Source organism: Castor canadensis, chromosome 2 (genome assembly GCF_047511655.1).
Source record: "Castor canadensis chromosome 2, mCasCan1.hap1v2, whole genome shotgun sequence".
In the NCBI taxonomy this organism is placed as follows: domain Eukaryota; kingdom Metazoa; phylum Chordata; class Mammalia; order Rodentia; family Castoridae; genus Castor; species Castor canadensis.
The window spans coordinates 202,490,485-202,515,541 of record NC_133387.1 but is presented as its reverse complement, the minus strand read 5'-3'; the positions used below and the strand labels follow the sequence as shown (position 1 = coordinate 202,515,541).

At 39.2% G+C, this 25,057-nt stretch overlaps 2 protein-coding genes and 1 non-coding gene across 4 annotated transcripts in view; 1 reads left to right on the top strand and 2 right to left on the bottom strand.

Annotated features, from left to right (window-relative positions):
- Cwc15 (CWC15 spliceosome associated protein homolog) overlaps window positions 1-25,057 on the bottom strand; it is a 74,939-nt gene that overhangs the window by 10,303 nt on the left and 39,579 nt on the right. The window lies entirely within an intron of this gene.
- LOC109683597 (lysine-specific demethylase 4D-like) lies at window positions 20-23,423 on the top strand. Of its 2 annotated transcripts, none has more exons than XR_012445636.1 (2): window positions 20-340; window positions 13,350-16,534. XR_012445636.1 is itself a non-coding variant. In XM_074066877.1 (2 exons), exon 2 carries the CDS (start codon window positions 21,416-21,418, stop codon window positions 22,898-22,900), a length of 1,485 nt encoding a protein of 494 aa, XP_073922978.1. In that variant the 5' UTR covers window positions 20-340; window positions 21,074-21,415; the 3' UTR covers window positions 22,901-23,423. The 2 variants fall into 2 exon arrangements, 1 of the variants encoding a protein (XP_073922978.1); XM_074066877.1 differs by lacking the exon at window positions 13,350-16,534 and adding an exon at window positions 21,074-23,423.
- On the bottom strand, window positions 3,223-3,295 carry Trnaa-agc (transfer RNA alanine (anticodon AGC)). Its single transcript has one exon. It is a non-coding gene; the product is annotated as a tRNA-Ala (tRNA).

Sequence of the window (25,057 nt, the reverse complement as noted above, 5' to 3'; positions counted from 1 at the left end):
GAGACTGCCCAGGGGGCGGGCATTTGAAATCAGTGCCTGGGAATAGACCCTAAACATCATTTTATACCTTCGAGAACCAATTACTTAATGTCTCTTCCGTCTTTTCCTTCCCCGACCCCCTCCCAGACTCCTTCACTCCGGTACTGCGCGGACGGAAAGCCCCGGTGGCGGGCGGGAGCGTGGGAAAGGATTACACCCCAGGGTTTGAGCCCAGCGGCTCCTGCTGCGTCGTGCCGCGAGCTAGACCCTAGGCAGCCGGGCTGCGGAGAGACTAGGGTTTTCTTTAAGTGGACATGAAGAAAGAACAAATATGTACGGGGCAGCCACGATCCTTACAAAGGTACCATTCCTGCACAAATACTAGACTTGGAAGCGAAGGTTGTGGGCGTGTTGTTGGTTCAGGCTTTTATTTCGTAAGAAAGCGGTAGGTTCCAGTGGGAGGGAGATGTCAGCAGCGTGGACATGGAGCAAACGGTTGGGACGGCGGGCCCTACTGCCAGAAGCCTCAGCTGGAGTTAAGATGGCTACTCAGGCGTTAGGTGACGTTCCAATGAGACAACCAAAGGAAAAAAAATCCCCATGGCTTCCCCTCCCACCCCTGAAATGAAAAGTACTCTGAGAGCAGGGACTTTTGTGCTCCGTGTGTCTTGGTATGTCATCGCATAGACCGTGATGCATAGTACATGCTCAATAAATAATGGCTAAACAAATGAAGATTGCGCTTCCCCGATTTACTTTCTCATAAGAACCGAACACCGAAATGCTTTACCCCCTAACTTCTTTCTTTGAAACTTGTAAGTGAAGAAAGAAAAGTAGAAAAAGCCCTTTCTCCCCTAAAAGGTCCAGATGAAAAACCTTGGTTTTTCTTAGGGAAAGTATTCCTCCCCCAATCTTACACATCTTAAAGGACCCAGTCATCATACTAGTTACTCAAACAAAAAATCCCAAGGTGCTTTACATTCCTTTTTCTTCACTCTTGCCAAGTCTTTCAAAATTTACCCTAAATTTCATTCCACTGCCACCACTCATCCAAGCCACCATCCTCGCCACTTGAACTGCAATTGCCTCTTATGGATCTTCTTGCTTCTTTTTCCTATAATTGTGCATATGACAGTGAGTGATGTTTCAAAATCATCAATCATGGTGTTGCTTTCCTGCATAGAATTCTTCTGCCCTTAGAATAACTTTTTTTTTTTTTTTACAGTACTGGGGTTTGAACTCAGGGCCTCCACCTTGAGCCACTCAACCAGCCCTATTTTTGTGATGGGTTTTTGCAAGATAGGCTCGCTGGAAGTATTTCCCTGGGCCGGCTTCCAACCGTGATCCTTCTGATCTCTGCCTCCTGAGTATCTAGGATTACAGGCGTGAGCCGCTGACTCCTTGCTCGAATTTCTTAATGACCCGAGGCCCCATGCAGTCTCACTCCTGTCTATCTTCCTGATGTCACTTCCATCAGTCAATTATATACTAAGCTGTAGATGTAGAAAAGTGGGCATTTTTGTTTCACAGAATAAGTCAAGATTCCTTCTGTTTTTGTTTTTTGAGGCAGGGTCTCACCATGGAGCCTGGAGTGGCCTTGAACTTGAAAGACTAGTAAAGTTAATCTTTGCACTAACTTTTGTCACCTCTGCTCCAAGATAAGCGTATTGCCACCCTTCAAGTCTTAGCTTTCTAGAGGCCATCACAGTGAGGTTTCCCTGAAATCTACATTTCAGTGTTTTGCTCCTAAATTCTTTCTTTGAAACTTGTAAATGAAAGAAAAGTAGAAAAAGCTCCTCCTCCACAAAGTTCAAGGTGAAAGCCTTGATTTTTCTTCTAGAAAATATCCCCACCCCCCTCTGTTGCACAAACATCATCACATAGCCCTGTTTTAATTTTCATAGTACTGAGCACTACATGGATTTAAAGCTTGTATTGATTTTTTTTTTTTTTTTTTTTGGTGGGAGAGGCAGTATAGCAAAGGCCTGGAGCGAAGGTGATGTAGCCCATCTCAGTGCTAAATTTCAGTGTTGCCCTTTCCTAGCTGTGCAACCTTAGGCAAATTATTTCCCCTTTTTTGTACCCTCACTTTCTCATGCAAAAATGAGGGTAGTTTAGTCCCTACCTCCTTATGTGGGGACTACAGTAGTAAGGATAATGTAAATATTTGTAAAGTACCTAGAATGTCTCAGCAAGCAGTAATTACTGTGTGAATGGTAGCCATGTTACTAATATTATTTTTATTATTATTGCCCAGCTTCCTGTATTAGAATGTAAGTTCCAGGAAAGCAGGAACCTTGTCTCTCTTGTCCCCTGATGTATTCTCTGCATATAGAACAGTGCCTGGCACTTAATAGGTACTGAGTAAGTATTTGTTGAATGAATGAATGAATGATGCACTATGAAATAGGAAAGAAGTAGCAGTCGCAAGACAGTGACACAATTATAGAAAATTCACAGTTTTTATGTCCCAGTTGTCTATCCTGAGTGACTTACCTCACTCAGGATAAAAGTTCCTTTTAACTTCTAGCCTATTACCCCAATCTTTTGACCTATAAGTATGATCAGGTAAGTTCCCTATAATTTCAATATAACTCAGTAAGTATAGTCAATCAATTCAGAAAATTAAAAGCTTTCTACTAAAATAATTGAAAATATTAATAAGAAAAAAACCTAAAAAGTTTTTTACTTAAGTGACTTGGAAATACTAATAAAAAAATGAAACTATAAAGCCTTTGGCTGTTTGAAAACAATATGAAATAAAGAGACTAAAAGTTGGGAAATTTATTAAAAACTTAAAACTCACCCTGTCAGCCAACCTAGCTGGCAAAAAAAAACTATTAACTTTTCTGCAATTCTTATTTTAAACTCATCATCACAAAAATCTGTTTGGGCCCTTAATTCTGCCTATCCTTTCATATTGCTCTAATTGTTTCTCCCCTCTGCTGTAATGTTTTCAGCATGCCCCTCTTGACATCCACTTGCCTCTACTGCCTCTCTTTCCCTCTTCATCTTTCTTTAGAGGGAAAGATCTTTTGGCTTCTCTTAAGCAAGGGCTGCTCATTTCCCCTCTCAGCATACCTATCGAGTTGCTTTGGCTATGCCCATATAGTTTGCTTTCCATGGTTACTAGAGCTAAGGTGACCCCAACCTCTCCCTTGTGATCTGGGTCCTAATTCCTCTAGCCTTCTTAGTGACTGGCATTCTGCCATAATTCCTGCCCTCCCACCCCCCTTTTTATTTTGGCAGCACTGGGGATTGAACCCAGGGCCTCTCACTTGCTAGGCAAGTGCTCTACCACTTGAGCCACACCCCCAGTTCTCAGATGATTCTTACCAGCTTTTGAACATGGTGTGATATATTTTAACTTTATAAGTGCTCCTTCATTTTAATATGAAACATAGTATTTTATTTCAATGTGAAAAGGATGCTTTATGTAATAACTGTGATTACAAAACTGACTTTTCTTTTCAGGAAGTAATTATAAATTGCAGCTTCAAGCCTTGGATAAAAACAATAGCCCAAAGTGAAAAAAGAAACCATAAAAACCTAAGATTAAAAAAACTGTAGTATCAAAATGTAGAGTTTGGGAAGATGTTTTCATCAAGACAGACATCTTATAACTTACATGACTTAAAATCATCTACATAAAAATTAATTTGAAGCCAGGCTATGGTAGCACACACCTGTCATCCTAGGACTCAGGTGACTGAGGCAGGAGGATGGCATGTTCCAGGCCAGCCTGGGCTGTGTTACATAGAAAGACCTCATCTTAAAAAGTTAATTTTATAGCAGAAGATGCCCAAAACAAAGCCAATAGCTAAATTCTAGATTAACAGATAAGTATTGTGATGTCTGCAATGTATAATTCCTACTGCTATTAACACACATAATAAAACATTTTAAAAACAATAAAAACAAAGGAGATAAGTCATTCAGAAAAAAAAAATTCAAAATCAACAATAGCCAATAAACATGAAAGATCTCAAACTCCCAATGTGGAAAATGAAAGTAACTATCAATGAAATATTACATTACAGCACCAGATTGTCAACAATTTTTAAAAATTTATCCAGTGGAATGGGATTGAGAGAAAAGGACATCCAGTCAGACAGTGGGGAGGCATTGTCTCTCCTGACTCCCACAGTCAAAACCAAACTGTTCACAGTGGCCTCCAAGGTTTTCCATGGCCCGGCCTTCCCCTGCATCTTTGGCTCTCACTTGCTAAGCCTTTGAGGTTTTGTCCTTCCTGGTGTTCTTGGATGCATCGCTGCTGTTGCCTCAAGGCCCTTGCACCTAGAATAGCCTTTCTTATTTGTTTTTGCTCCAATGAGACTAGCCAACTTAAAATTGCAGCTGTTCTTCCCTTCTGCCCGCTAATATCCTGTACTCTATGTCTTCCATACTCTGCTCTTCTTTTTCTTTTTTTACACAGCGCGAATCATCTTCCAGGATTCTATATGATATAGTTACACTATATTTACTGTTTCCTTCTTTACCTCCTTGTCTGCATATAAATTCTACAAAGGCAAGGATCTTTGCTCAGTGGTAGGCAAGCATCTAAAACAATGATTGGCACCAACAGTTGCCCCGTAAAATATTCCACATGAGAATATAAAAGAGTTGAATGGATGGATGGATGGGTGAGTTTTAACAGGAAAAAATAATGCTGTGATGTAAACATTATTGTCTTAATCTGTTTTGTATTTTAAAGGTCAAAAAAGTAATTTACATTCTGCTCATTTCAATCCTGATTTCAAATGAAGATATGGCAAGACCCACAGACATGATTGCTTTTCAGGAGAGAATCTCTAAATGAAAAACTCATTCAATAATCAGGCTCTTTATGTAAGCCCTACCCCAAATTCTAAGTCAGCTCTACCCTAACCTAATCACATCTCTAATCCAGTCTCTGTTCATTTCTAGTAACTCCCCTCATTCACAAAAGGCAAAAGTTTGCTTTATAATGTTTGAGGCTTCTAATAAGAAATAGGCAATTCAAAATAACAGAAGGTGCTTTCAGATTTTAAACTGAAAATGTTTTTTCTAACACAAAAGCTAGCAGTTTAATTTCTTTTGGTAAGTAGGGAGAATAGAAAAATAAAGCAGCTTGCCTTCTATCAATAAAAGCCTGATTTTAAATGAAGACACTATGGGCCCAGAGGTGGCTTCCTGGAGAGAGCTGCAAGATGAAGTGTCAATGGCTAGTGGTCCAGGTAGATTACTGGACAGTACTGCAGCTTGCCCTAATCATGTGACTGCCTCATTGGGAAGCCAGACCAGTATTACCAAGACAATTAAAAATAAAACCAAAGAACACAAGTATAGAAAATGAAAGGACAGAAAAAGTCATGCCAGGCAAATGATAAACACACACACACGCGCACGCTTCATGAGGTAATATTATTAAAATAGTCTTTATATTGATAAAATTAATAGGAACAGAGTTGCATCTTAGCCGGGCACTGGTTACTCTGGAGGCAGAGGTCAGGAGGATCATGGTTTAAAGCCAGCCCAGGCAAATAGTTCCTGAGACCCTATGCTGAAAAAATCCATCACAAAAGAGGGCTGGTAGAGCAGCTCAAGCGGTAAGAGTGCCTGCCTAGCAAGCCTGAGGCCCTTAGTTCAAACCACAATGCTGCCAAAAAAAAAAAGGGAAATTGCATCTTATATCACAAAGAGAAATCCACCAAGAAATGTAACAACATCAGCATGTGTACAACTAACCACAGAGTTTGAAAAATATGAATCAAAAAGAGAATTACAAGGAAAAACTGGCAAATCTGCAGTTGTGGTGGGAATGTTTTAAACAAAATTCTCTCAGTTTGATAGGCAATCCAGACAAAGTACCAGCCTTGACCTAATATGTTTGCGTGCTCATTGCATTTACATATGTCTATAAAATCCTGTAACCCAAACAGGAGAACACAAGTTTTCAATAAACGTTGAACTCTGATCAACTGTAAAGCCCCAAAATATATTTCAATGAATGCCTGTATATGCATTTCTAAATATTAATCTTTTTGATTTTTGAACTTACATATAAGTGTTTATAAATGTTTATGTAAACTAATTGTATGTATTCTTTTGTATTTTGCTTTTCCCCTACCACCTAATGTGTATTGTGTGTAGTTGTGATATATAGCATTTTGTTGTAGAAAATACATAACTCTAGTTTATTAATTCTGACAGTTATGTTCCCATCATGGTGGTTTGACAACCAATACCGCTAAACATTCTTGCAGATGTTCAAAGGTACACAAATGTTCATTCCCTCACAGGACAAGCACCCTCCTGTAATCTCACCACCCTTGTTATTGATGTTGGCTAACTTTTCAATTTCCTCTCATCTGGCGATATAATGGTGATATGTCACTGAGGTCACAATTTGTATTTGTTTACTAATTCATATGTTCACTATCTATTTGATTTTCTTTTGTGAGGCATCTTTCTACTGAATTGTCTTTTTTCTTATGGATTTCTATGAGTCATTAATACTTTGGGCATTAAATTTCTAGTGCTTACTTGTGCTGCACATATAATTTATCACTGCCTGGTTTCTTTTTTTGAAACATTTTGATGTACAAAAGTCTTTAATTTTAGGGTACTTTAGTGTATCAATCATTTCCTTTATGTTTCGTGCATAGTATTTCTTGAGAAGTCCGTACTTTGAAGTTTTACTGATGTTCTCAGATACCGTCTTTTAAGAGGTTTCAGGGGCCTTTCACAGCACCATCAGACATGAGCCAAAGCTCATGGTGTGAGATGTCTTGAAATCTTGTTGACCCAAGGAGTATTCTCACCTTGTTCCTCTTTTACAAGAGTGTCTGTTATTCTTGGCCCTTTGTATCTTACTGTCAAAATTGAGGAGCAAGTTGTTCAGGTCTACAAAAATACTTTGGAGACTTTAGTTGGGATAACATTGAATTTGTAGATTAAGAATTGACATTTTTTATAGCATTGAGTTTTCAAATCAACAGTTTGTACCTTTCCATTAACCTAAGTCACCCTTAAATATTCTGAAGTATATTTAATATACTACTTCCTTAAGTATATTTCCAGTATTGCCTTCATAGAAATCTTGCAATTCCTTGTTAGTGTTAGGTGCCACACAGTACTTAATGGCATCTTTCTTAAATTTTGATCATAACTGGTTGGTAGAAATACTGATTTTTATGTATGGCTATTTTAAATTCAAGGTAGTTCCCAACTCTCTTATTAATTTGAGTGGCTTACTCAGATCTTTTGCATTTTCCACATGCACAGCATATCATCTGCCAGTAACGACAGCTTTGTTCCTTCCTTTTCAGTCTCAGTGCCTCTATTCTGCTTTCCCCTGGCCTTATGTTGGTTAGCACTTCCAGGACAATGTTGAATAAAAATGCTGATCCCAGGACTTTTTTCTAGTCTTCAAGGGAAACTTAACTCTGCAAAAAATTTTCAGTAGATCCATTTTATGCTGTTAAAGTTTTTCCATTTTTAGTTTGCTGAAAAGTAATTTTATCGAGTACCTTTTCTGCATCTGAGTTACCCTGTTCATCTGTTAATGTATGTTATAACATTAATTCTTTTTAAGTTTCAACTTTTCATTACTGGAATAAAACCATTTGGATCACGATGTATATAGTCCTGGAATTAGTTTGCTGAGATTTTTTTTTAGGATTTTATAAATATAAAGAGATTGGCCTGTTATTTTCCTTCTCATAGTGTACTCATGGAGCATTTATATTATTAATTTGTATCAGACTATGAATTGGGAAATAATTACTTCTTTTTCTGTTCTCTGGAAAATTTATCTGAGATTGTAATTGTAACGTTTGGTGAAATTTGCTGGTATAGCCATCTGAGCTGAGAGTTTGTTTTCTGGGAAGAGTTCTACTATGGCTTCAGTATCCTTGGTGGTTATAAATATACTTACTGCTGTATTTCTTGTGTGTCCATTTTTCTGTTACGTTTCTCTAAGAATTAGTTTATTTAAATTTTAAAATCTATTGCCAGGAAGTTTCCTGTTCTGTGTTTCTTTTCTTTTTTTAAATGTCGAAGCCTCTGTAGAGATGACTGCTTCATCTTTCCTTACACCAGTTGTTTGTATCTTCTGTTTTTGTTGTGTGCCATTTTCACTGAAGATTTTTCAATTTTATTACATGTACAAAACTTTTGAGTTTATCTGTCCTCTTCTTATATTGGCTTTGTATTTAATCAATTTTTGGTCTTATTTTTATTATTTCCTTCTATTTTCTCTGGTGTTCTTTTTTTTTTATTACTTCAGATGAATGTTTAGTTCACTTAATTTTCTACCCTTTTTCCTTCTCTCAAATTTTCTTTTAACACTTTACAGTTCTCTTTTAAACAACTTACCAGCATCCCACAGATTTAAAATATATTTTCATTTTTATTTAAATTAAAATATTCCCTAATTTCCATTTTTTGTTTCATTCTCATTAAAGGCTCATTTAGAAATATATTTTAATTTTATCAAATTAGGAGTTTTGTACTCTTTGTTATTAATTTCTAAGTTTATTGCTTTATGGTCAGAAAATATGTTCTGACTGCTTTCAACATTTTGACATTTGTGAAAGCTTGTTTTATAACCATAGTTTTGTGGCCAGTTTGGTAAAGTTTTTATAGTACTTGAAAAAAATTTCTGTTTTGCCGTTTGGGAATGCAAAGTTCTATGTTCCTGTTGCCTTTTAACTATTTGATGTATCGCTAACTTTCTAGTTTATGCCTGTCCTTTCCAGGTCCCTTTATTCTCAAAAATACCACAGATTGGGTCAGAAATTATAAATATAACAAAGTTTGTACCATTCTTAAAATCTGAATTGAGGGGTAGAAGTTTTGCTAACTCAGTCAACATTCTACATTTCACTAAAGATCATGTCTAGTTATTTAAGACTTCCATCTGTGCCCTGCTACAAAATAAAAGAGAGTAAGAAATATAAGCAATGCAAAGGAAGACATGAAAGTAATATATAATCTACCTGGAACATTTTAGAATTAATGGTGAAACTAATACAGCTAATAGGAAGTGAGAAGTATAAGGTTTAGGAAGCAATGCAAGATAATTAGGTAGAAAAGAGTTTCCACTTAAGATACAAAAAATCATGTTTCCTAAGAATATATCCAAGAAACAGAGACATTATCTTTATGCATAAAATTCTGTAACTTTTTTGAAGTACACACAAAAAATGTGAATAAATGGGGAAATATTGCTAGTTAATGAGGTGAGGTGCTCAATTCAGGAGCTATGAATATCCCAAATTTTCTGTAATTTCAATTCAATGCTAATTCAAAGCAATAGGCTTTTTGTGGAAATTGACAGATTTACTCTAAAATGAATACTGACGTTTATGATTCTAGCTGATTATGAAAAATGTTGAATACAGATATAGAGACTTTCCTTACCAACTATCAGTGCTGCATATAAAGCCATAGTAATTAAAATAGAGTAGTACTGGTACAGAAATGTGCCAGTCGGTGGAGCAGTAGAAGTGGTGGACTGGAAGAAGGCGTTTGCAACACTAAACAGACATAGAATTAGTATCCCAAATGTTTAAAGAACAAATCAACAAAAAGAGAAATCAGCAAACAAGATAAAGCTGGTAACTCACAGACCTCAAACCCAGAAGTATACATCAGTGAACAAGTATTTGACTCACAGTAAACAGGCCACACAATAATAATAGTGATAACAAAGTTAAAGGGCATAAATTAACCAAGTTGCCAAAAACCAAGAAGCTAACATTATCCAATGAACCTGGACATCTGAAGAAACAAATTTTCCTGTTCCGTTAGTTGATGTTCTTAGGGTAGCCACTACCAGAGCAATCTGACATTGCCTAATAAAATACAAATGTAGTTTGTAATCACTGAGAAGTAATGCTTCCTTGTGTGTTCCCTACGAACACACATGGGGAAGGGTTTTTTGAACAGCATTGTTTAGAATAGGAAGCCCTGGAAGTAATGTGGACACAATAGGGAAATATGTTTAAAAACACATCATTCTTAGACTACATAGTGCACATATGCATGTACATTCATCTATGTATACATGCATGTGTTCATATACATGTATGAACTTGTCTTAAAGCCATTAATATTGAATTTAAAAGCAGAAAGAAATGATCATATATAGTATAACATCTATGCAAAATGAAGCTAGCATACATGTAGCGCAATATTCTGTGAATGGACCCACATGTGCACAAAGATATCTGCAGATGGAAAGTACACCAAATGCATAATTGTAGTTACCTGTTAGGAGGGGAAAGTAGAAAGAGATTTTGGATTTGGACCAGAAAGAGATTTGCACTTCATGTGAAACATTCATTTCTTCCACTTAAAAAGTACTTGAAACAGGAACAAGATCCTTAAGGATGTCTGTTCTCACTATTCCTAGGCAAGAAAAAAGCATCTAGATTAGAAGGGGAGAAATACAGCTGTCTTTGTTGACAGATGACATGACCGTATTCATATCGCCTAAGAAACTAAGAACTAAACCAAGAGGTTCAGTGAGAGCTCAGGATAAAGTTGATCCTAAAATTCCTATGGAGACATAAAGGTCCAAGTATAGAAAACAATCTTGAGAAAGAAGAACAGTATAGAGAGGTCAAATTTCCCTATTTCAGGACTTAGCACAGAGCTATGATAAGACATCGCTGTGAGGACAGACATATATTCAGTGGAATGTGATTGAAATTCCAAAATAAGTCCTTACATTTATTGTCAATTGATTCTCAACAAAAGTATTGAGACAATTCAATGGGAGAAAGAATAATCCTCAAAAAATAATGCTAGAACAACTGGATATTTACACACGAAAGGATGAATTTGGATCCCTACACAAAAATGAAGCAAATATATGATCATAAACTTAAATGAAAGCTAAAGTGATAAAAAAGAAAACAGGGAAATCGTCATTGCCTTAGGCTACGCAATAATTTCTTAGATTATTACACCATAAGTATAAACACCACCAAAAATTGGTAAATTAGGCCAGGCACCTGTGCTCACGCCTGTAATCCTAGCTATTCAGGAGGAAGACCTTGGTTCAAAGCCAGCTTGGGCAAATAGTTCGTGAGATCCTATCTCGAAAAACCCTTCACAAAAAAGGGCTGGAGTGGCTCAAGGTGAAGGTCCTGAGTTCAAACCCCAATACTGCAAAAAAAAAAAAATGGTAAGCTGAAAATCATCAAAATTAAAAAGATAGTCAAGGAAGTGAAAAGAGAGCTCATGGATGTGGAGAGAACACATGCAATCATATATCCAGTAAGAGATCTATAACTACATAGAGACTTCTTGCACTCTAATAAGAGAACACATAAAACAGAAGCAAAGGATTTAAATAGAAACATCTTCAAAAAAGATGTGTGAATGGCTAATAAACACCATGAAAAGATACTCAATCTCATTAGTCCTCGAGTAAATCAAATCAAATCCACAATGATCACTACTTAATACCCACTAGAACTGCTCTAACAAAACAAAAATAAATGTTAGTGAAGCTGACTGGGAAACTGGAACTCTCAAATATTGTTGGTGGGAAATAAAACATTGCAGTTATTTTGGAAAACAGTGGGAAATTCTCAAATCATTAAACAGTTGCCATATGACACTCATTCTTCTTGTATCCACCAAAGAGAAATAAAAACATGTCCACACTTGTACATTAATTTTCATAATTCATTATAGCCTAAAAATGAAAACAATCTGAACATGTGTCAGCTGATGAATGGGTATGTGAAATGTGGCTATAAGAAACAAAATACTGATATATACTACGACATGGATGAACCACAAAAATATGCTGCATGAAGAAGCCAGACCCAAAGTGCACGTACATATGACTCCGTTTATAGTCAATGTCAAGAGAAGCAACTTGTTTGACAAGTAGACTAGTAGTTGCTGGAGGTGGCAGTAGATGACTGCAGATGCAAACAAAGATTCTTTCTGGAGTGATGGAAACACTCTAAAATTGGGTTGCAGTGATGGTTGCACAGCATTTTAAATATACTAAAAATAATAGAAGTGCACATTTAACATGGACGAATTTGTTTTGTGAAAATTGTCTCAATAAAGTTGTTTTAAAAACTACTTGAAGCAAATTTGATATACAAATTTGTTGATTGTCACTGGTTGGAATGCAGATTTTGTGATAGATTATTTCTATTTGTTCCCTCCCCCTCTCCCTCCCTCTCTTTCCCTTTCCTCTCCCTCCCCCTGTCCTTCTCCTTTCTCTTTTGAGTCCGAGTCTCCCTTTGTAGCCCAGGATGGCCTCAAATTTCCAGTCATCTTGCCTTGGTCTCCCTTCTTTTTTCCTGCAGTACTGAGAATTCAGCACTTGGACCACAGGCCATATCCCTAGTCCTTTTACCTTCAGTTCATTTTTCCGTAGGGCCTTATGCTTTTGCCTGGTCTGGCACCACTAACCTCCTATCTCTGCCTCCCTACAGGTGTTCTCCACGCTATCTTCTGTAATATAGCTCAAAACCAAAAACTCAGACAAATAAGTCCTGGGCCCCAATTTCAAATTAGGTAAATATATAGATTGAGTCTTTATTAGATTCTTACCTACAGATGCTCAAAGAAATGACCACGTGCCTGTTAGGCCACTGTTTAGACATAGCAAATACAGTTATTTAGTGCCTTGTTATTAATTACAAGTCAAGTACAATTAAATATGAGGTGCACACATTTAACGTGAAAGACAGAAACCAGAATAACCTGCAAAGGTGAATGTAGTGGAAACTGCAGAGTATATGAAGCTTCTGAAATTTCCTATAATTAATAGTCTTTGAGAGAAGAGAAAATCTGCAACCATGGAAAATATCAATATCAAAATATTCTGAGGATAAAAATAGCTTCTGGGAATTAAAAATAATAGGAAATTTGGCAAATAAGAGAACAAAATGCTGTAAAATAAGAGAAAAAAATACAGGATCACTCGAGTTTTGATGTCTGCCTAATGCTATGGACAGAGACAGAACCCAAAACAAAGTGGGGAAGAATACATCAAATAAATGATACAGGACAATTTCACAGCAGTGAAGAACATGAGTTTGTGTACTGGGAGTTTAGCACAATAGTTGACAAGAAAGATTCACCATTCAAACTTAATGAAATGCTAGAAAATGAGGATCAAAAGAACATCCTAAGAGTGTGCAGAGAACTAAAACAGGTCATACAAAAAGATCAGAAAACAGATTGGTTTTGGATTTTGAGAAGCTATAATTCAATGGAAGACTGTCTTCCGAATTCTGAATGAAATTTATGAGAGTAAAACAAAGACATTTTCAAGTGTACAAACTCTGGTAAACAGTTGTGATGTTTGTAGCCACTCAATAACTATAAAATTTCATTTTTGTATTTAGGAAAAATCCACGTTATGATCGCTGCCTCTCCAGAGCTGAAGCCAGCTTCTACTACAGGAAAACCATAGTCATGTAACTCAAGCTTCTCCGATCAGACACTTCCATGAAGACCTCAGTTTGAAGAAATAAGTAGATTATGCAAAGTATCTGTTTCTAGAGGAGGATGGTGAGAGTGAGCTTTCAGAGGCTGCAGTGACATAGAATTCTAGTGCGAAATGTTCCTTACTCAAAGTCTTTGTTGCCTTTGACAAGAAGAGATATAGGAGTACTCACTGCAGTTCTTTGGATGGTTTGGGTATTGTTCCTGGATGCACAGTCTTTAAACCCTTCTCTCTGTCCTTCTGGAGATCCTGTGAGACACCCGGTCTTTAGGGAAGCTTCCAAGGACACTCCTGGTGGATATGCTTTACCAACACAAGTGAGTAGCCTAGGGAGGGTGCTGAGATGGAGGGATGAGGGAACCAACATAGTAGAGAGGGAATGCCATCTCCTAGACTCTGGTGGATAAGAACATCAGGATGTAGGCTGTGCAACAACCTAGACACTAACCAGTCCAGACTGAAGACTATGAGAGTTAAAGAAAGAATATGTCTTAGAAATCTGCTTCAGTGCCTGGTATACTTTATGCATTGAGATTTAAATTTCTGGAAATGAACATAGGAGTGAATTAATATGGATAAAACAAATGAAAGAATGAGACAGTGTTCAACTATAGCACAATAAAAATTTACGCATGAATGGCCGTGCAATCACAGTACACTACAGAATCACCTGTGACCAATTTTATGTAGACCTTTAACAAAAAAGTTTGAAACAGCTATGAGGCAGCAGGGGTAATCTATGTGTGCTAGGGTAGGTATAAGAAAATAAATCCCACATTTTTTTATGGTCTGAGTATCTACAATATCTAAAATTGAAAAGTCTAAAAACACAGGAAAAACCAGAAGAAACAACTGAAAAAAAAGTAATTTGCCTTTGACAAGTAGGAATGAGGCAGGGGAAATGTATTGCTCTGGGGTTCTTTAAGTTGTATACTATAGAATTCACATTATTTAATGTAAGCCAAAGGGGATTTTCAAAGGCCAAATCCAAGTCTTCCAGTTTTATGTCACAATTTAATCTATGCTGTTCATGCCTGGTATTTCTGTGCCTTTCTCTTCTACCTCCAACTACTTCTGGACACCAAATATTGGCATTTGTAGGCACAAAACGGACAGGAAGTCACCCTTTTAGCTTCGCTTTCCTATGCAGCTTATCAAGAAGGGAATAGTTAGGCTTGTGGTGCAGAAATATGTACACATATTTCTGCAAACACATCTCATGGAAGAGACATATTACCTATGTAAGTGCCATTAGAGGTGAAGTTTCCTATTAAAACTGCATTTTGGAGAGCTTCTGCTCTCCAAATAATGGCCCAGTGTACATGGAGTGTGGAAGAGGTCAGAGTCCCCACCGAGGTCCAGAACAGGAAAGGAGAGATTTCTCATGTAGTAGAGCCACAGCTTGATCTGGACAGCAGGGCTATAACTTAAAGAAAGGGAGAAAAAGTGACAAGAGGGGGAAAGAGCAGAGAGTCAGCGACAGTGACTACAAGTGTTTGGAGCCAAGACTTTGGATAAAGAACTATCGATACATTCTGGAACACTAAAACAAATGGAATTGAAACAAAACCCCATTAAAATAACACTGACAGGATTCATAGTTAAGAAATAAAATCACAAAGGCAGAAAGTGATAAAGAAGAAAAGAGAGTGCCAAAATTTGGATGAAAGATGAAGATAGAGAAGGAAACTGATTACAAACTCTGGAAAGTTGAGTCCTAAACTGGCAGCACAATTGTCTCACAGAACCCAACAGGCCCAGGATGCCCTGGCTTTAGGCACCTTTGGAAATGGAAGTTGAAATGAGGCCAAGAAGGATTTGCTGGCGCTCGGGTTCCATTGCTACTCCCTGACCACTGTCTGATCCCTGCAGGAGACTGAGCTTCATTTTCTACAGTATGTGGTTTCTGGAGTGAGAATTCTGGGAACCATTGAGAGTGTGGTTGTGGAGGGTAAACAAATAAATAAACAAAGTTCATTTTACAAGGTGGATACTACAACTTTCAGGCTCCATTTCCTTTTGGTGGGGAAGCCAGACCTGTTGCCTCATTGTTGAATGTGACCAGCCCTAGACGAAACAGACAGATCACCAGGCCAGCCAGTAGAGCCCCCAAAGCCACCAGGCACCCTGACCTTCTAAGCAGCTGTCTTGATTCATTGCTAAGTACTGCCAGACATTTGAGGAAAGCCTTTAACATAAAGATAACAAAACCAAATATTGGCCAAATGGCTATTTCAAAGACTATATCAAATAAAACAAAACTTTAAAAACCATTGATACTTAAGTATTTTCAGAGAGATAAGGGAAGACATGCATCCATAAAACAAGAACAAGACAGTAAGCAAGAAGAAGGAACCTACCTACATACAAAAAATAAAAACTAAGGAAAAAGAAACAACCCATTGGAAATTAAAAGCTTGACAGGAAAAGTGAAAAAAGAGAAAGAGAAAGAGTTTGGAAGATAAAGATGAGGAAGTATTTTAGAAGATACAATGTAGGAATAAAAGGATAGAAAATTAGGAGGAAAATATGAAAATTAAAGGTCCAATCCATGAGCACTCCAAGATCCAATTAACAGGAGTTGTATACAGAGGAAAAGCAGAGGGAGCCATCAAAGAAGTAATGTGGAAACTTGTTAAGATTAAAGAACCTGGTTTTTTAGGTTAATAAAATTTAAGAGAATGGGGGAGAGGGAGAGAAAGAGAGAGGACACCTAACCAAACCCACCACAAGTAAAAATGACATACACAAACAACAGATAACTTACAAAGACTCAGAAAACAGACTTATATCTTCCTTATATCTATCTTCATAACAATACCCAGAAAACAATTTTTAAAAGTTTATAAACTCCTTAAAGATATAATAAATGATACAATTAGCATAAAAAGGGAAAAAACCCAAAGCAATATATGCCTCTAGATAGGAAAGCAGAGTCAATCACAGAAAACATTGAAATATATGCACAAACACTTTTTATTAAATGAAATTAAAGAAATGACAAATTGAGGACAACTCAACTTGAGCAACTTATAAAATGTTCATATAAATAGATGAGAAAACACTAGAACCTTATTAGTGAAAAATGGTCAAAAGTATATGTGAACCAATATATGTGATAAAATCCAAATGACTAATATTCATGAATAAAATCAGTCTTATAGGTAATCCAAGAAATATACTTGAACTACGTACTTTTTTACATACTGAATTAATAAACATTCTTTTTCAAAATAAGGTTGCTTAATAGTGAAGGTATAAAAGAAGAGGCAATTGCTGGAGAGTTTGGCTCTGTGTTACAATCTAAAAATATTTAATTCTGTAATAAAGTAATTTCATTTACAAGTATATAATGTAAAGAATTTCATCAATCCAATATTTTTCTGAATATCTTAAGTAGTTTCAAATCTGAAATAGTTTTAAGATTCTGAAAAATGGGGAAATATTTAAGTGTAAGTGACTTGGGAGTAATTGTGGAACAGTGAAAATAAAATAACTGTCCAATAACAGGGGAAAATTGAATCATTCCATAAAATAGAATTTTTCAGTTATCAAGTATTATGGTTACAAATTATCCTCCACCAATGGTAACAAAATAGGCTTCCTAACTTAGCAAGAAGCTATAAACTGTCAGAAGAAACAATAATGTTTAAGGCATTGTGCCAACAACCCCAATTTGAAGCAATAGAAGTATGTACACACCATGAAAAAAACAAAGCTCTCTCCTTGTCCTAGAATTTAGGCAAGGTCTGCAGTGAAAAGGGCTCTTGTCAAAGCACATCCCCCGCCCCGCCGCCCCTCCCCCTCCCCCCTCCCCGCCGCCCCACCCCTCTCTCCCCCCTCCCCCACGCCCGGAAGCTTAAGGGGCATTATTTTTAAAAGACATGAAATAGGGACTTTCTAATTTCCAGAAATGTTTCAAGTTTAAGGTATCGTGTATTGTTTTCTAATTATTCTGATAGGAGGAAAATACTTTTCTTGTGTCAGAACTGTCAAGTTTCCTTTGATGAGGAATGCCGTCTTACTGTGGTTGCTATGGATAAGGACCTAGCGACAGGGTAATTGTTCTCTACTGGTACCTGCAGTTCCGCTGGAGAGAAGGAAGAAGACGGCTCACAGTACAAGTAACCATTTGAGACCCACAGAGAAGAAACGCGTTTGGCTGGACTACTGGTGGTTTACTCTAATGTCGCACCTCAGCAGTTGAAAGCAGTTTTGTTGTGAGCACAGATTACACTTACGGAACTGGCTTATTTCCTTTTGATGTACAACTTCTGAAGGCTACACAAGGGAATGCTTGCCTCCTATACAAGGGAATGCTTACTCCCCTAGTGAGTATCTCCCATCTCCGGGAGGAAAGGCCCTCAGAGTGGTATTTGAGTTTCTGATATTTAACTCTGCCAAATTGTCTCACTTTAATCTTTTCCATTTTTTTCAGAGCAAGTTTTCAAGTAGAAAGAATAAAATGTTTGATCAAGTTAAAAACTTGATTATTCAAAATAATTTATAATAAAAATCATTGTCAGATGATTTTAATATTTAAAAATTGGGGTATGGTGGGGAGACGGTCACTATCCCATGATACAATATAATCTTTGCACTTGTGGACTCTGAAGGTCTAGCTTGAGTAGTGATGGATCTATGGGTTCTTCTCTGAGGAGGGTAAGGAGACCACGAAGCCTTCCTGGGGTATATAGATCCCCTCAGGGTCTCAAAGTAGACTCTCATGGAGTCCCCATTGGTGACTGGGGAGAGGGAGATATAATTGTCAATGATAATTAGGGCAAGTGTATTACCATTGGTATAAAGACCTCTGAATAAAAAAAAATTAGTCTCATGAGAAAAGTGGTTGATTTGTACTGCATAGGTTGACTTTCAGGAGCTCAGTAGACTATCCAAGATAAAGAAGGAAAACAGAAGTTTAGGAGAGCGTTAATATTACAAAAAGCTATGACAATAAACAATATGTTTAAAGGGAGAGCGCTCAGAACTAACAAACTCCATGAATGTAAATAGAAATTTTAAAGGAGAAAGATAGTTAAAGAGAGATGAGAATTGAGCTTTGAAATAAATCTGCATTTGTGGGAGGAAGAGGAGAAACAGGAGAACCAAAGAGTTAAGAGGAATACCAATGCCCCAGATGTCAGAGAAATTTTAGGAAGGAGGGTGGGAAAGGTGCCATGAACTAAAGATGTGGAGAAGTGAAGTGTAGTCCCTGGATTACCATCTTTGGGAGGCAATTTGATAATTTACAGAGAACATTTTCAGTAGAGAGTTGGAGGCAGAATCAGACGGAGAGAAAGGAAAGAGAAGGAGGAGGAGGAAGAGGAGGAGGAGGAGGAGGAGGAAATGGGCTCATGGATGTAAACTTCTAATGTCTTCGACACATTTGGTACTGAAAGGAAGGTGAAAGGAAAGGGCAGTAACTTAAATCAGGAAAGAAATTAATGACTGATGTTTTAAAAAGACAACCATGATAGTGATTACTTAATTGACCATAGTCCTGAGAAAGTGAGAGGTATTAATTACTTAAGGTGTTAAAGTGATAAGACCAGCTCTGGAAAGGAGTATCCCTCCTCCCCTGAGAGGAGAGCAGAAAGGGAGATGGGGTGCACCCAGGAGAAGAGAAAGGCAGTGTGTGTGTGCCAAATGGCCTCACTTAATTACTCCTATAATCAAAATGTGCTAAATGCCCACAGTATACGAGGTACTTATATCCTTTGGAAAATTCAGTGACAAGCAAAGCACAGATAATGCTTTCAAATACTTACATATGGAGGACAAGCCAGATATAGACATAACTCAAGATTGAGAGCATAAGCTGTATATCCAAAGAAAAAGGAAAATTTCCCCACACCTTGGTTTCTTCCACCATAAAATATGAATAGTGACTGCACCAGTTTCATGGAAGAGTTGTGAAGTTTAAACAGGATACTGTATACAAAGTGCTTACCTGCAAAATCAAGGGCTAAAAAGCTGCTACTAATTAAGTAGATGGTGCTGAAGAAAGGATTTGTTGAGGCAGTGAAAGAAGACAAGGGCTAAGTTCATCTGCTTAGGAAGGGGGAGAATTTAAGAACCAAGAAGGCAGTGGGACATGGTCATGCACATCTATAAGCTCTGCATTCAGAAGGCTGAGGCAGAAAGATTGTGAGTTCCAGGTAAGCTTGTAATCTACATAGCAAGATTTTTGTCTCAAAGAAACAAACAAGCAAAAAACTCAAGAGGGCAAATTTTGGAAAAGAGAATGTGGGAAGAGTAAAACAGTTTGAATTTAATAATAAAGCAAAACTCAAGACGATTTTCAGATATCAATAAAAATAAGTATTTAGAAACTTCATCGTTTGGAACTCCATTTCAAGTATCCCATTCTGTTTCCAGATTTTATTTCCTAGTGCTCTAACAGACTTACATGACCTAATGGAGAAATTCAGCCCATAAATCAAATCCTATTTCACTCTCCCTCATTCCCATAATGTCCCATCAGTATGACCATTCTCTTGGTCCTCCATCAATCCACCAATACCATGCTAACCTGGGTTGTACTTGGTTGGAGAAGCCTAACCATGACTGGACACTTGCTGTTTGCTTTCCTCATCTTTTTTGGATGGGCCCTCTTCTGTCATTCTAGATTGGTCTGTTTTGGGAAAGAAATGCATAAAATCAGACAACATAACCTAAGGACATGTATAGCCTCACTCCTCATTATTTCTTTTACTACCTCTCCTCTTTCCTTAAATTATCATTTTCTAGCTTCTGAGCTTGGATGCTCAGTTCATTTGTTTTCAATCACTCATTATTCTTTTAATACAAAAAATACACACCTTTTACTTGTCCTTAATAATTGTAGTAAATAGTAAAAATAGAGCAAACTCTATTTTTAAATGAACATACAGAAGTTTGTGAAAATAGTCAGAGCTTGGTGAATTACGCAGTTAACTGTTCTGATGGGTATGTAACCAGTACCTAGGCTGGTGCTCTACCACTTGAGCCATTCCACCAGCAACCAGTAGCTATATTAAGAGCCGATTAGTATTACTCTAGAGACCCTTTGAGGCACCACTCACAACCACTTCTCTTTCCCAAAGGTAACTGCTACTCAGACTTTGAACACAGATGACTTTGTTCTGTTGATCTTTGTATACGTGGAATCATGTAATAGCTATTCTCTTGAATCTTGTAATTCGGCTCAAAATTTTCTTTACAAAATCTGCTATATTTTATACAGTCTTAAATCTCCATTACTAGTGTTATTCCATTGTGTGAATATACTACAATATACTTACCATTCTGCTGGTAGTAGACATTTGGTTACTAGAAATAACGTGTTACAAGCATTCTCAGATGTGACTTTCACTGTACAGCTCCACACACACCCTGGGCATGTGGAACACTGGATCACAGCACACACATGTGCTCGGTTTTATAGATGCTGTCCATCGTTTTTCAAAGCAATTGCAGTGCCTCCAGTAGGGTATAAGAATTCCCGGTATCATTGTTCATATTGACACTCTTATACAATTTTATTCTCGTTTCCGAAGAGTAGTACCCTGTTGCCATGCTTGATTTGTAGTGCTCAAATAACTTTTTCAAAACATTAATTTTTTATCTTTATTCTTTCAGGTTTTGTTACAGACACTGCCCTGAAGATATACTCTGCTTTTTTGAGTCACCCAGCCAGGACTGGGTAATTCAGTATATCTCAAGAGGACAGAATCAGCCCCCATGTGAGAAACATAGAATTTTAGGTTGAGGCCCTTCAGAGTCTGGCTGCTCAGATGGAGGAGTCCTCTTGGTGAATCAATAATTCCAAGAAAGACTATCATCTCATTTACACAAGAGGTGGCTGGTGTGTCCGGCTACCTCATACCTACTGCAACACAATCATTAAAAAGATTTTCTTGCATCCTTAGCTACTTGTATCTAAACACTGGGAGTTTAACAAAATTTAACAAAATTGAAGCTATGAAGTCTAAGACCAAGTGTGTCCAGAATCCAAATTGCAGCATAATGGTATTTCGTCCAACCAAAGAAGAGTTTAATGATTTTGACAAATACATTGCTTACATGGAGTCTCAAGGCGCCCACAGGGCTGGACTAGCCAAGGTCATTCCACCCAAGGGATGGAGGGCCAGACAGTCCTATGACAATATCAGTGACATGTTAATAGCCACTCCCCTGCAGCAGGTGGTGTCTGGAGGGGCAGGTGTGTTCACTCAATACCATAAAAAGAAGAAGGCCATGACAGTAGGGCAGTACCGCCACCTGGCAAACAGTGAAAAGCATCGCACTCCAGCACACCTGAATTATGAAGATTTGGAGAGAAAGTACTGGAAGAATCGCCTCTATGATTCACCAATTTATGGTGCTGACGTCAACGGGTCTTTGTTTGATGAAAGCACTAGAGAGTGGAACCTTGGCCACCTGGGGACCATTCAGGACCTGCTGGAGCAGGAATGTGGTGTCGTCATCGAGGGGGTCAACACACCTTACCTGTACTTTGGCATGTGGAAGACCACCTTCGCGTGGCACACGGAGGACATGGACCTGTACAGCATCAACTATGTGCACTTTGGGGAGCCCAAGACCTGGTACGCGGTGCCCCCCGAGCACGGGCAGCGCCTGGAGCGCCTGGCCAGGGAGCTGTTCCCGGGCAGCGCCCAGATCTGCGAGGCCTTCCTGCGGCACAAGGTGGCCCTCATCTCTCCCACGGTGCTCAGGGAGAATGGCGTCCCCTTCAGCCGCGCGACGCAGGAGGCCGGAGAGTTCGTGGTGACTTTTCCCTATGGCTACCACGCTGGCTTCAACCATGGCTTCAACTGCGCCGAGGCCATCAACTTCGCCACCCCGCGCTGGATCGATTATGGCAAAGTGGCCTCTCAGTGCAGCTGCGGGGAGGCCAGGGTCAGCTTCTCCATGGACGCGTTCGTGCGCATCCTGCAGCCCGAGCGCTATGAGCTGTGGAGACGCGGGCAGGACCGGGCGGTTGTGAACCACTCCGAGCCCGCGGCGCCCGCCAAGCAGAAGCTGAGCGCCGGGAGGGACGTCCATGCGCCCAGGAAAGCTTTCCCCGGTCCTCGCCGGGCCTCACACCCACCTCCGCCTGCAGCCAAGGGCAGTGCGACCCACTGCACCAGCCAGGCGCGCCGGGCGACCAAGGGACCGTCTTCCGCCAGACGTGCTGCTGCCCAGCCTCCCGCAGCAGCTCACATCTCCGCCCCGGTCCCAGATCCCCACCAGTCGACTGGCAGGCGTGGTCGTGGCCGACGTCCCTGGCAACCAGGGGTGCAGGAGCCCAACCTCCCGGCTCCAGCCAAGAGGCGCCTGTCAGTGGGCACAGCGCGCACAGCTCCAGACCCGGGGCCTGATTCCCCTCTTGCGCGTGGATCGGTCAGCCCTGTTCCTCTGAATACTGAGTCACAGCCTCCCGCTATGGCCTCTGACCCCTAAGCCCAGGGACTGCCTTTACAGCTCACTGCTCCTCTGTCTGGAAACTTGCTGAGACTGCCACATGTCCATCTCAGAACTTTGAGTGCTGGAGGACACTGGTCATGCGGGAGAGCCTCTCTGGTGACCCCAGGGTGCTGCTGAGTCCTTGGTAGTAACTAAATTCGCTGCATCTTCTTCCTCCCAGACCTTGGACTGCCTTTGAGCTCTAGTAACTTCTGCATCTCCATGGAGCTTTCATCCATGGGACACTCGGTGTCTCTGAGAAACCGATGGCACTGAGGCTGCTCCCAATCCTGGAGGCCAGCTGTGAAGACGCTCTGGTCCTGGTCACCCCATTACCCTCACCGACTTCTTGCAAGGATGCACTTTTCACCAGTTAACAGAGTCACAGAAAGAAACGTATGACCTATGTCCTTGATGCATGTAAAATGTGTTGTCATCCAGCATTTGTTCACAGATATATTAAACTTCCTGTAGCCAAAATGTTAAAGTCTGCTTCTACTTCTCATAATACAGTTTCAGATAATGGGGAGCGGGTGGAAGTTATTCTTCCATGAATTTCCTTAATTTTTCAAAATATTAAAGGCAAAACAATTTTATGAGCTGTGTAAATTGTGTGGTGCTGGTGAATGGCCTTGGGGATGCGTGTTGAGTTCTGATATCTTGCTGGTGAGGTATTGATCTCCAGCTGGCTTTGAGGACAGTTGTAGAGGGTTGGCTGGCTGGACAGTAGGATAGGACTTCAGTGCTGGGGAGATGAGTAAACATAGGAAACAAGTGTGTACTTGACTACCCTCTTGTTTCCACTGACTTTTGAAAGGTGGAGGCATATTTCATATTAATTTATTTACTTATTTTCTATACTGGGGATTGCTATACCAGGGCCTTCAGCTTACTAGACAAGTGCTATAACTTTGAGCTACTCCTCTAACCCTCATATTCATTAATTCAGCCCAATTAACAAGTGCACAAATCAAGGAGCAAGACAATTTCAGTTAGTAATTTGTGCTGTGAAGAAACTAAAATAGGATTGGACAGAAGAGCAGAAAGGGAAGGTGCTGGTCCCCAGTTAAGGCAGGCCTCACAGAGCAGGAGACCTTTCTAAGGACAAATGACAAACAGGGAAGGTCTGGTCCCTGATCAGGGCAGGCTTCACAGAGGAGACTATTCTAAGGACCAGTTGACAAAGAGGGAGGCACAGAGCAGCATTGTCCACTCACAGAGACCAGCAAGTGTGAGGCGTCTAATGTGGAAACTCATTTGTGTTGGGGCACAGAGAAGAAAGAGGCAGGGATAGCGCATCTCAGTTAAGTTGATTCAACTTGAAATGAGAAGCCTTTGGAGGTTTAAAGCAGCAGCTAACACAATGTGATTCAGGTATTTAAATAAGCAGACCAGTTGTATGGAAAATGGGATAGGAGAAGCAGTTAGACCATCCATATATGTCTCTGAGCAGATGAGTGGAAAACTGTAGGTAATTCAAAGATTATTCTTCAGTCTATAGGAATGAACTGCTGATAAATAAATTTGAAGTTTATCAGGTTCGGCAGAAAAAGGCAGATCCTAGTGGCAACATACTATTGTACCCCCATGTTTTCACTTAGGTACTTGCTTTTTTTTTTTTTGCATTCTCTTGCTCCATCTGGAAAGCCAGGGAGTTGGGGGCAGTTTGGAGGGGTTGCAAAGAGTTATATTCGGGAGTGTTTGTTACTCCATGTTGCCACATTCTATTTGGACCACATCTCTGGGTAATATGCATGTCAATAACAATTTTTGCTACATTCTATTTTGAAAAAATCAAGGGACATTGGTAATGGAAATTATAACAGTGAGCATATACAGTGTTCTCTCTCATGACCTTTATTGCTAGCTTCTCTCCATTTTTGTTTCTTGGTGAGACTGGAGTTTGAACTCAGGACTTCACTTGCAAAGCAGGTGCTCTACCACTTAAGCCACACCTCCAGTCGATTTTATTCTGGTTATTTGAGATGGGGGGGGTCTCAAGAACTGTTCCCCAAGCTGGCCTTGAACTGCAATCCTCCTGATCTCAGCCTCCCAAGAGGTAGAATTATAGGCTCGAGCCACTAGCATCTGGCACTCCCTCACCTTTTATATAACTGGGTGTTATTTTCACCGAGTTTCACATTGTTTGTATGT